The following is a 12,003-nucleotide window of genomic DNA, read 5'->3' on the forward strand; positions in this document are numbered from 1 at the left end:
CTAAATGTCTTATCATCCTGCTGTTCTTCTTTTCTGCTAGGCTGAATTCTTACATTTTGGGGCAGATCACAATCATTATTAGAGTGGACTTCCTCAGCTAGACACAGTTTCTGTGCATTTAGTAGCCCTCAGTGGATTTATTCTGTAATTCGAAATCACATGTGGCCAACTGCCTGGATGGGAAACACATTTGGGGAAATGGCCCTACTACCATAAGCCTGGATAAACTGTCCAAGGAATGTACCATATCAACTACCATACCATACCAACTCCTTTGGGCAGGTAAGTTATTCAGATTTACTTTCATCATTACTTCCCTCTTCACCACCACAGACACTGAATCTGAGGGTTGGACAATATCTGGGAACAACAGCAGTTCCTGAATATATCTCCATATAAGTGGGATAAGAAAAAAAACCCTACATGTTAAATTTGGATTGATAATAAAAAAGTGAGGAATGGAATTCTTTTGTTTATGACAAGAAACTCTAAGGTAATGAAGTTGTGTTTTGTCCCTGTAAATTGCAGAGAAATCCACTCTTAGGTTTATTTTTAGCAAGAAGAATTATATGAAAAAATGGCATGAAAAGCATATCCATTCAAACGTGTGGGAGAACATACAAACTGAAGTTATGAACTGATGAACATAAGCATAGCTGAATATGCTAGTTACATAATGAACATTTTTAATATCCAGATAAAGGGATCTATAAAAAGAAAGCATTTAATTTTTGCAACAAGTCTACTTTTCTTGTAGTAATTTTTGTCCATTAACAAAGAAATACTGGTTTATACTATGGAATGAAAATATATTTTCAGTTTACTTACATATGGGCTTCAAATTTGTTAGCTACTTTTCCCATGATTTTACAACTAACTAAACGGGACTGAAGTGTTTGAGCAAGTTGTGCTTTGGAAACAAGTGGATTCAGGATCTATATGAAAAAAAAAGAGAAACATGAACAAAAGAACTGTGAGCATTAAATAAAGTATTCCTCTCCTTAAAAAAAAAACCAGGAAAACATATCCCAGATGTCATTAACCTTTTAATGGAATTAATACTAACAGCAAGGATGCCCATGTACGTTAATAGTCTATTGGAAACCTGTATTCAATATTCAGTGCTAGTATAGAATATTAAACTCCTCTACTGGCACAAATAGCATTTTATGGTTCAAATCACAGCCACAGATCCTCTATAACAGCACATTCCTCTCTTACAGTATGTTCCACAACCATTACCATTTTGCCAGGTACAGAACTGCCACAAATCTTACAGAAGTGAATAAAACTTGTAGGGAAATACAATCTTGCAATCTTATTTTTGTTAGCATAAGTGACAGATTATTATTACCTCATGTCTGACAGTTTCTTTTGGTAAAGCTTCTATTACAGCAAGAAGAGTTTCTAACCATGCATTGCTGACACCTGTTCCAAAGAAATGGTTATAAGTTATATAATCCATGTTATATTGTACATACAACAAAACAGACATCAGTTTTACAAAATTTGTTCTAACTTCTCACACACATCTCTTCAAGGAGCTATGTGTCTAAGAGCCACCAAATTAACACCCAAGACTTCAAACTAAGAAGTGGGATAGGTGAGAAGCAAATTCGGTCCCCATTTCTTGTACCTTTTCAATTCCTGTATAAAATTAATAATGCTCCTGTTTGTTTTGTAAAGCTAATTCCCCTCATTTAGAAGCATATTCTTTCCTTACGTCCACTAAAACTTTCTAGTGTTACAAAAGGCCTTTTTTTTCTTTGTATTCTAAAACTAGCGTCAAAGAAATTAAGAAAAACAGATCAACACAGAAGAAATGTCAAGCATCCTCCCTCCAATTTTTCAGCCACAAAATTTTGGTACTTCAAGAGAAGCTCCAACCCAGTAACAACTTCCGGATTTAGTCCTTCAGTCAAAGTGGGGGTTTTTTTGCTTCAATCAGAATTACATTTAAATATTATTATGTAAGTGGTCATCTTTTCATTCATGCAAGTCTAGATACAAAGTCACAGTTATTGCACTCACTGCTTTACCCAGTACTGTATGGTCACTAAGGAAACAAAACATATAGAAGTCATCGGTCACCAGAGTAGCTGTACAGCTCTGACCTGCATCTCTGTGTTCCAGGTTCTGGAGAATGATGTGTAGGAAGGAGTGGGAGTATGTATGAATGGACACCGACTCCTCTTGCAGAACAGTCAAAAATGAAACAGCCGCTGTTAACTGCATTTCCACTCCTGCAACATGCAGAACCTCCTGTATAATCACAAATTATATCAATGTAAAGCATGAGGCAGAAATGTACTGAAAGAACACCCAAATTCTTGTATTTACTTTTAGAATTAAAATGCAACAAGTTGGGTAAACTACAAAATTCTCTGTAAAATTATTTTTTCTGTTAACAGCAATTTCTTGCAGATATTAGATTGTTTTATATTATAGTATGGATATTTTAAGGAAAAAAGTTAATTATTTTTTGCGACTTCCAGTTTCATCAATGTGTATGTGTGGATTTTTCTACTTTACAGAATGAGGGGTGAATACAGATCAACCAACAATTGCACTTCTGTTGTTTATGCACATGAATTAAAAAGAAGTAATTCATTCATTCAGTGAGAGATACTAAAGTAGCAGGAGGTAACCTAAATTTCATCCCTTGACAACTAACATGAAATGCAAATTAAAAAGCACATATATATATAGTCCTAAGAATAAGGCAAAATGGACTAGAATATTTATCTAGCTAACTCAGCATTTAGTACTTATGAGCTTTAACATACAAGAATATAATTAATTAGGCTGTCTTTAAAACCATCAATTCAAAAGCTAAACAAAGATAATAAGGGGATGAAATATTAATAATTTTTTTTAATTCAATGAAAAGACAATTTGTATTTTAAATTTCAGATTTATGCACAGAACTTCCATGATGAAATCTATGACACAACATTCATTTTTAGTAGTAATTGTAAATATCTATCAACTACGTGAACATTCCATTTGTTTACTTCTCTAAATGTATCTATTTCATGAGAAAATAAAAAGTTCATTGTTCTACCACTAAAGTATTACACTCATTTTACAAGTCACTCCAAACTCTGTAAGAGTTTAAAACCCATACTTCTTACATAACATATTATATATGTGGTTTTGTTTCTTTTTTAAAGTGCTTGAGATGAACAGTGCTTTCTCAGATCACTTGCCAAAAATCAAAAATAATCTGGTCTTTTAATTTAAAATAAAAATAAGCCTAGATCAGATTAAGAAAATATTCATTATGCACCTAAGTGTATGGCTGCTTATGGATTGGAGAGGTACATTGTTTGCTGGGTTAAAAATTGGCTGGATGGCTGGGTCCCAAGAGTGGTGGTGAATGGAGTTAGATCCAGCTTGCAGAAAGTCAGAAGTGGTGTTCCTCAGTCAGTTTGCAGATGACACCGAGTTGGGTGGGAGTGTTGATCTGCTGGAGGGTAGGAAGGCTCTGCAGAGGGATCTGGACAGGACAGACTGATGGGCCAAGGCCAATTGTATGAGTTTCAACAAGGTAGTGCTGGGTCCTGCACTTGGGTCACAACGACCACACACAGCAGAAAAGGTTGGGGCAGAGTGGCTGGGAAGTGGCTTCCTTCACTGAAAGGGTGGTTAGACATTGGAACAGGCCACCAGGGAAGTGGTGGAGTCACCATTCCTGGAAGTATTCAGAAGGCATGTGGATATGGAACTTGGGGACATGGTTCAACGGTGAACATGGTGGTACTGGGTAAACAGCTGGACTCGATGATCTTAGGACTTTTCCAACTTTAATGATTCTATGATTCTAGGTATTACATAGCAGAGGAAATTTTCCAAGAAAAGGGTTTGTAAAGAACATCTGAGAAATTTTTAGTAGATTTGGTAAAAAACAAGAAGTTTTCATTCCACAAACATCAACCAGTTTGTATGTGCAAATGTGCAATTATTAGTCTATCTGATTTCAAGGAGAACCATTACTTATCTCTCAAGATCTGTCTCAGTTTACGGCCATGTTTATTTCTGAAAGGATTCCCTGTGTCCTTACTCCCCCAAATGAAAAAAAGAAACAGCATTGAGCTGCTTACCGAAGTGTGATAAAATATTTGCATTCAATAGCCATGGAGACTGCCCTCTTATTTCCACAACCTATCTCTGTCCTTGTTCCTCCATTGGTATTACATCCACAGGCAAGAAAGAATAAGGACACCTACCAATTTTGTATTTTGAATATTTTTAGGATCAGAATATCTGTCCATACTGTTCTGGGATTCTGGCTTACACTTGTTCAAAAAAACATCCCCAAGATAATCAAAAGCACTATCTACACACAGTAGATGTTAGCAGAGATCAGAAAATAATGGAGCAGTGCCAGGTTAAGAGTCGGACTTGATGAACTTACAGGTTGTTTCCAACCCAAATGATTCCATGACTCTTCGATTTCAGTTTTACGTACATATTTGCTTTGTACGCAATACAAACAGGGTTACTTACCAACAAACAAAGTTTCCAAATAGTCTCCTCCACAGATCCACACAACTCTGGATAGTCATGTGTGAGAACACATTCTCTGGATGTGCCTCCTCATGGACCTCGGGAGACATTGAAATGTAAATTTCTAGATTGCTTACATACCTGTCTGCATTGATGTTCGCACTCAGAACTGCATTGGAAAATGTATGGGTCTCCTCTTTCCATTTTCACTTAACTCAAGCTGGATAACTTAAATTTAATTAATATAAATGTATTTATTTAGAAGGTAATGTATTTTTCTACACATGGATACTCCACAGATTTTCACTGCAGGAAAAAAGCTTTTCCTATCTTATTCAGACAGTGTATTTAATGGAATTTAAGACTATTAGCATGTCCTAATTCTAATGTCCACAAGTTAAACTCAGGCATCAAAACTTGCAAAACTTAGAAAGCCTGGTTTATTCCTTTAATTGTAAAAAAAGAAAATTCACCTCTAGTTTAAATGCACATTTTGTCCTGCAACAACAGAATTCTCTTGAAAGAATGCTGCAAGCAGGAACATAGTCAAACCATTTTAGTAATTGTGTTGATACGACAGAAATTTTCCTTTAAGACTAAAAGACACAGAAATAATGGAAATTACAGAAACTCAAGGATACAATGAGAATGGACCTTAAGACCAATGTTAGGTATAAAGAAGGATGAAAATCACCCCACCTCTTCCTAAACTATAAAATCTATTATGAAAAAAGAAAAACTTTCAAGAGGAGACTGACAGATTAGGAAAATAAGTAACTGTGAAAATAAGTTTGAAATTAATCAGACAACACTAAATGAAGCTTGATGTATACACTACAACAAGAACAGCCATAGCTTGCTGCATTTGGAAAAATCTCTTTTAGTCAGATTAGTCAGATATACCTGCAATCTCCCTCTACCACTTTTGGTTGCAGAGTCCAAGGATGGAAAACAGGGAAAATACTATTAACATCATTTGAAAAGAGCCATCTGGTGTAGGAAGAGAAATGTTGATAAGAATGTCTAAGCTTTCCCTAAATCTGCATTTCAATGACTTCCAAAGTTCATGAGGAGGTGCATGCAGAAATCCAGAGTGGGGTCCTCTATACAAAAGAACCCATACAAGGATGCCACTTCATTTTAAGTGCAGAACTTAAGAAAAATATTTCATAATCTCATTCCTACATTAATATCTAAATTATATACAGCGTATTTGTTTTATTAGCATACCCAAAATACTGACACCTAATTCAATCATCACTTATGTCATATTTATTGACATACTGATTTTGCTCATCTCAGATCTAAAACAATTATGTTAAATATATAAAGTGCCTTTGACATAAATAATTTTAATTAGATTTTACATATACACATTTCTATATTTATAGAAGTAACCATATTTATCAATTTCTCATGAATGAAATACAAATTTGTAATGTATCCAGCCAGAACATTCCTTGCATTTATTTCTTCCTTTCTCTGCATTACTCTCAGCTCTAATAAAAACAGCATTTATTTTTGCTTTGAGTTTCTGCAAGTATCCTGAATAAGTACATTGGTTTCCCTATGCAATTATATGCTGACAATACTTTCAAATAAATAGCCCTCTGAAACTACTACACAATTCATTTTTCATGTGCCAATACGAATTCACAAATGATTTTTCCCTGTCTTAAGAAGTGGAACCAAGTGCAGTAATTTAAATCAGCTTATTCCCTGCAATGCCAGATTACATTTGCAAGACTCTAATCGCAGTTGAGTTCAATTATGCCTTTACAGACTATTAAAGTTTCCATTTAATAGTCAGGAAAATTCCTCCAATAAAAATAAGGATAAGAAAAAAAAAACATCAAGTTAATGATGCCAAATACTGGTTTGCAGTTAAAAGTGCAATGCACATGGCTGCAGAACTGTACTTCTATTGCAGATTAAATAAATATTAGATAACAGAACACCATTGAAAAACTGGCTTTATAAAAGCCACAGAAAGAAACTTATATCAGAAAGTTTCAATTTATAAAGCTTAAATCTGAAAGGAGAGCTCAGATTTAGACTGACCTCATTACATTTTACTCTTTTACCCCTGCCTGGAGCCCATTAACTTAGGTTTCATTTAATTCATCATCTAGGAAGGCATCCAGTTTGGGTTTAAATGACACTGTAAGATGAAAACCACACTACTTTTCTCAGTAATTTGCTCAAAGATTGATTGTATTTATTATTAAAGTTGTCTGCTTCATTTCTAATATTCTTAATACTTCTTTCTTCACATACTATTTTCAGTTGAATGTTCTTTAATGTTATACAGGAAGATACTTTACCAAGTCATTAAGTACTACCTGATCTAAGATCACACTGAGATCCAACTCCCACTATACAAATATTTTCCAGGCCCTAGGTCCTGTTCATGCTAATGATCACACTTTTAAATTTTTCCTTCATCCCTATTTAAAAAAAAAAAAAAGACTAGAATCAAAAACCGTATTCCCATATTAGACTTTTTATTGAAGACAGGCCAAAACCAGCACTTCTCTATGCCCTGAAAAATAAGGGTAAAAAATCCCTAGTGTTTCTTATTTCTCCTTCATTTCAAGATGAATTCTGCTCTTAAAGTAGAAACACTGGAGGCAAAAAATGGATTCAATATGTTAAATGTAAAAAAACCAAATCAACTTTTCTTGAAGCCAGTTAGGTTGCTTTAGGAAAGATTGCATTACCTATGTCAGAATAACGTGGCAGTAACTGCACATACTTCATGTAAGTTGAAGGGTTTCCAATTACTTTGCAACTTCAAGTCATTCTTCTTAAAGCATTTTTAAAAACATATATATTTAAACAAAATGCATATTAATCTGCCTCTTATAGCACAGAACATAACTAGAAAGTACTTCAATGTTTTCTAAACAATCTGTTAGTCTATACTAATCCTTAGTTCTGAGGAGAGCTATTTCTTGACCATTTACTGAATTTAAATAATCAGACAAAAAATGGACTAGTTCCCCTTAAGAAATAAGAGTCTCCCTGGGATCACAGAAGTTTCAGGAGATAATATGAAGTTTAGAGATGATGTCTGGTATTCACAGAATGGCTGAGGCTGGAAGGGCTCTCTGTAGGTCATTTTGTCTGATCCCCCTGCTTGAGGAGGGCCACCTAGAGCTAGGACATGCCCAGACTGCTTTTGAATATCTCCAAGGAGGGAGACAGTAACATCTCTGGGCAACTTGTGCCAGTGCTCGGTCACCCTTATAGTGAAAGAGTGTTTCCTGATGTTCAGAAGGAACCTCCTGTGTTTCTGTTTGTGCCCATTGCCTCTGGTCCTGTCACTGGGTAGCACTGCAAGGAGTCTGGCTTTTTCATTTATTTGCATATGTTGATAAGATCCTCTTCAAGCCTTTCTTCTGCAGGGGTCTTCTGAACAGTCTGAGCCCTCTCTTGTTATGAGGAGCCCAGAAGTGGATAAGTGCTGTAGATGGAGTAGAGTAGGACGTGGAGTAGAGGGGAGGGATCACCTTTGAACTCTTCACAGTGTCCTGACTAACACAGCCCAGGATGCTCTGCGGGGAGCCCTGCTCTGCAGGGGAGCACTGCTGGCTCATGTTCAACTTGGTGACCACCACGTGCTCTTCTGCAAAGCAGCCTTCCAGCTCGGTGATCCCCAGCACATACTGGCACACAGAACTTTACAGAGAACATCTACCACATAGAACCTAAGTCCTCCCTGCATCGGGGCTTGCATTTAAATACCCTACAGAAGAATATTTGCTAAGTAATCGTGGTAAGGACTACAAAAATATTTGTTCCTCATCTTTCAGTCTATCAGTTCATAACAACGTGCAGGATATGACTCATTATATTAGTTTTTCACAAATACTGATTTGTCCCTGGAGCAGCCTTTTCCTTAACATTAGGAGACAGAGGGAGGATTCAGTTTAAGACCAATTCCACAGACAGTAAGAAATATACCAAGTAATTTTTCATAATATGACTCTTTTTAATTCTTTTATTAATATAATGTTATGATATCTGCCTTTAAAAAAAAAAAAAAAAAAGCTGAGAGATACACATCCACACAGGTTTTCAACAAAAGCAGTGATTTTTTGAAAACTTCAGCAAAGAAAACAATGAAACAAAATGACAATTTAGTGAAACAAACAAATATAATTTTTGCATGGGCCCACTCTGTAATTTAATAAACATCTCCTCAGTATATAGAAAACTGTATAACATAAGCATGTGAGTCAGTCATCTCACTTTTCTTACTAATATATGCTTTCTTATACCTGGCAATGAGAATTTGATACAGATACAGCAAGAAAACTCACATCAGCTACTACAGAAAATTTCTTCTCAACTCTAATATTCTTGAGATAGAAAGGACAACATAGCAAGGAGACTCTTAAAATAACTCTACATTTCATTTCAATGTATTTTAGATTATCAAACTATTATTTAGCTTCAGTCAGTAACTAGTTAAATTCTTCTCATCTCAAGTGATCTAAATATTATTGTTAAGCATTAATTGCTTCCAAGAAGAAAATAACACTCCTATTGGCAAATTGTGTTAAAAAGGGAGAGATTTAAAATTATATGGGAAAAAAACCGACTGAATTCGAAAAGTGTCCTGGTAAAATCATGACTGAATCACCCTACTGAAAGTGTCAAATGTATCTCTGAAAATACACGGGGAACAAGGAAATTGAATCTGTCCATAAAATTACTAACATAACTCAATGCTTTGAAAATCTTGAAATAACTGCTAATAAACACAATGCTCCTTCAGCTGACAATTTGTATAAATTAGGACTGTGTTTATATCAAAGTGATCAATTGCATGAGATCAGGTTAAGAGACTGTTCTAAATCAAAACTTTTATTTAATCACATAAAAACTGACAGTGGTACTGGTAGAAGACCAATCCAATAATAAAAAAAAAAAACAACTCAGATATTTGCTGTGTACCAAAATAAACTTTGAGATATTTTGACAGCCAAAACAAATGTATTTTTCCACCCAGCTGGTAGCCTTTAAAATCACCGAAAACCACTCTGACAGGCAGGCTAACATTATCAAAGTCATAATTCCTACTGCAGCCTCATATAGAGTTATTAAGCTTTGCATTTGTATTTGTGATGCAGTTTGTTCTTATTTGGCTGAAGCTGCTCCTTAAACCACACCTTAAATGAACTTCTACATTTCTTCTAGCCAAGGGTTCATATCTGAGGCAGAGCAGAAATACATGAGAGATATGCATGTTCCTTAAAATCACAGAATCATAGAATGGTTTGGGTCAGAAGGTCATCTAGTCCACCCCTGCAGCAACAACCAGGGACACCTTCCACCAGACCGGGTTGCTCAGAGTCCCATCCAGTCTGACCTTGAACACTTCCAGGGATGGGGCATCCACAACTTCTCTGGGCAACCTGTTCCAGTGTTTCACCATTCTCATGGCAAAAAATTTCGTCCTTATATCTAGTCTGAATCTACCCTTTAGTTATACCCATTACCCTCAACAGGCTAAACAGTTGGTTCTCATCTTTCCTATAAGCCTATTTTAAGTATTGAAAGGTCACAATAAGGTCTACCCAGAGCCTTCTCTTCTCCAGACTTAACAATCCAAGTATCCTTTATACAAACATATCTGTATATAAAATTACTGTATAACATTACATGGTCAGCATGCTTCTACCACAACTAACTAAAAAAGTGGGGAGGGTAGCATGTGACATTTCATAGACAGCTAAAAGCAAACTATACTCTTCTGGACAGCAGCATGAAAATCTTAATGTTTGGATGGAAGGAGATCGAGAAGGTCAAAATGAACCATTATGACCAGATGGTACTCAAAAAGAATTCTCAAAAAACTGTCAAAATATTGTTAAACCTTTAGAACACATAAATAGTATTAATTCTGGGGTTTTTCCCAGTTGTAACATTTTTTTAAAAAATATAATACCTGTTAATACTTCATAAATTCAGTGAATTAATGTGGAAGACCTACTGGACATACCACTCCTGAAGAGTGAGTTGTAATAAAAGTGGGATTTTTTTTTTGGCTTTGTTAAAATACTTATACTTGCAGAAAAAGACACATTCAAACCTCATTTCACAAAACTTACTCTGATTTTTGGCAAAACCCGACGAAGTGTTTCAGCAGGATTCTGTCGCATCAGGACTGGAAGATTTGCCACCACACTTGTTCCTTGGATATCCTGACCAGAACTTACAAAAACAAACACACAAATATATTACTCTGTATCGTGATTACAAACTCACAGCTTTCATTTAAAAAAAAAAACAAACAAACAAAAAAAACCAAAAAACCAACAAGAACAAACCTACCCTACCCTGGTTTTTCATGTAAGTAAAGAGAGGAATTTTTTTTTACAGAATACATTGCAGAAGACAGCATTAAAACACAGCAACCATAAAAGCTGTTATATATAGTTCCTTACATGGAATGTTTTAATTTTAGTATAGCTTTGAAGAAAAACATAAAACTTTCAAAAGATCTTTTCAAACTGGATGATCAAGGTGGTGGTTTCGTGGAAGTTTTTGTATTATAACAATAAAAGGGATAAACCATAGGTAGGGGACAAATAGAAGATATACATGAAAGCTACACATGATGTACAACATTTTAACAGAAATCTATCATTTTTTTCCTTTTTGTAGGGAAAACAGTCAGAGATATAATCAGATGCATACTGACAATCGTGATTAAAGGATGTAAAAACTTGGTTACAGATCTTCCACCTTTCTCCCCATCCTGTCTCTCTCAATGGTATCCCACAATTGAAAAAGGAAAAGAAAAAAAAGTAGGATAGGAAGGAAATGATAGGCAACAATGGAGAAAAAGTATGAGATGAAAATAAAGATCACTCAAGTGGATAAACTTCTAGAATAGAATCAGAAACAGAAAGGGTCTGGACGCCAAAATTAAAAATAAAACTAAACATCAACACATCCTTTTTTTTCCCTTAGTGAAACATATGACCTCTGGAAGGGACTAGATACATAAATAGTCACAGGATAGGAGATTTGCACAATCATCTTCCAGTTTTGTTCTGTCTCTGAAGTATATTAGAGAATTCACAGTTAAGGTGTAAAGTCTTTCTGCAGCATTTAAAGCTGAAAAGATCTTTACACATTCCATTAATGCTCTACATCATCCTCAACATTCATGTCTTTCAGAAGCTCAAATGAAATTACAGGTACAGTCAAGCAGGCCAATTTAGACCTATTTTGTTAAATATATATAAATATGCTTTTAAAAATAAGGATATATTTGTATAATAAGCCAGAAACAAAAGTAAAATCTTTGGTTAAAATCTACAGAGACTAAAATACTCCAACCAAAATACTGTAATATCTTACTGAAAGATTTTTTTTCTTTGTACTCTGTAATTTCAAACTGCAATTAGGTATCATCAATATTAACTTAATTGTATCTAGCAAACTTCAATTTCAATGTAAAAATTTTTGAAAGAAAGT

At 35.0% G+C, this 12,003-nt stretch overlaps 1 protein-coding gene across 7 annotated transcripts in view; it reads right to left on the minus strand.

The window, feature by feature from the left end:
• PPP4R4 (protein phosphatase 4 regulatory subunit 4) overlaps positions 1 to 12,003 on the minus strand; it is a 67,107-nt gene that overhangs the window by 30,710 nt on the left and 24,394 nt on the right. For 5 of the 7 annotated variants that reach the window (XM_051806606.1, XM_051806608.1, XM_051806605.1 and 2 more), the window contains 4 exons: positions 10,629 to 10,731; positions 2,115 to 2,262; positions 1,355 to 1,428; positions 829 to 935 (listed from right to left, as the gene is read on the minus strand). In XM_051806606.1, coding sequence (XP_051662566.1) covers positions 829 to 935; positions 1,355 to 1,428; positions 2,115 to 2,262; positions 10,629 to 10,731 — 432 coding nt within the window. Of the gene's footprint in view, positions 1 to 828; positions 936 to 1,354; positions 1,429 to 2,114; positions 2,263 to 4,509; positions 4,608 to 10,628; positions 10,732 to 12,003 lie in introns of those variants that run through there. The other 2 variants (XM_051806610.1, XR_007907595.1) reach the window with 2 other exon arrangements.

This window comes from Manacus candei, unplaced genomic scaffold, assembly GCF_025592945.1.
Source record: "Manacus candei isolate 608988 ecotype Guabito, Panama unplaced genomic scaffold, ASM2559294v1 h1tg000067l, whole genome shotgun sequence".
Taxonomy (NCBI): domain Eukaryota; kingdom Metazoa; phylum Chordata; class Aves; order Passeriformes; family Pipridae; genus Manacus; species Manacus candei.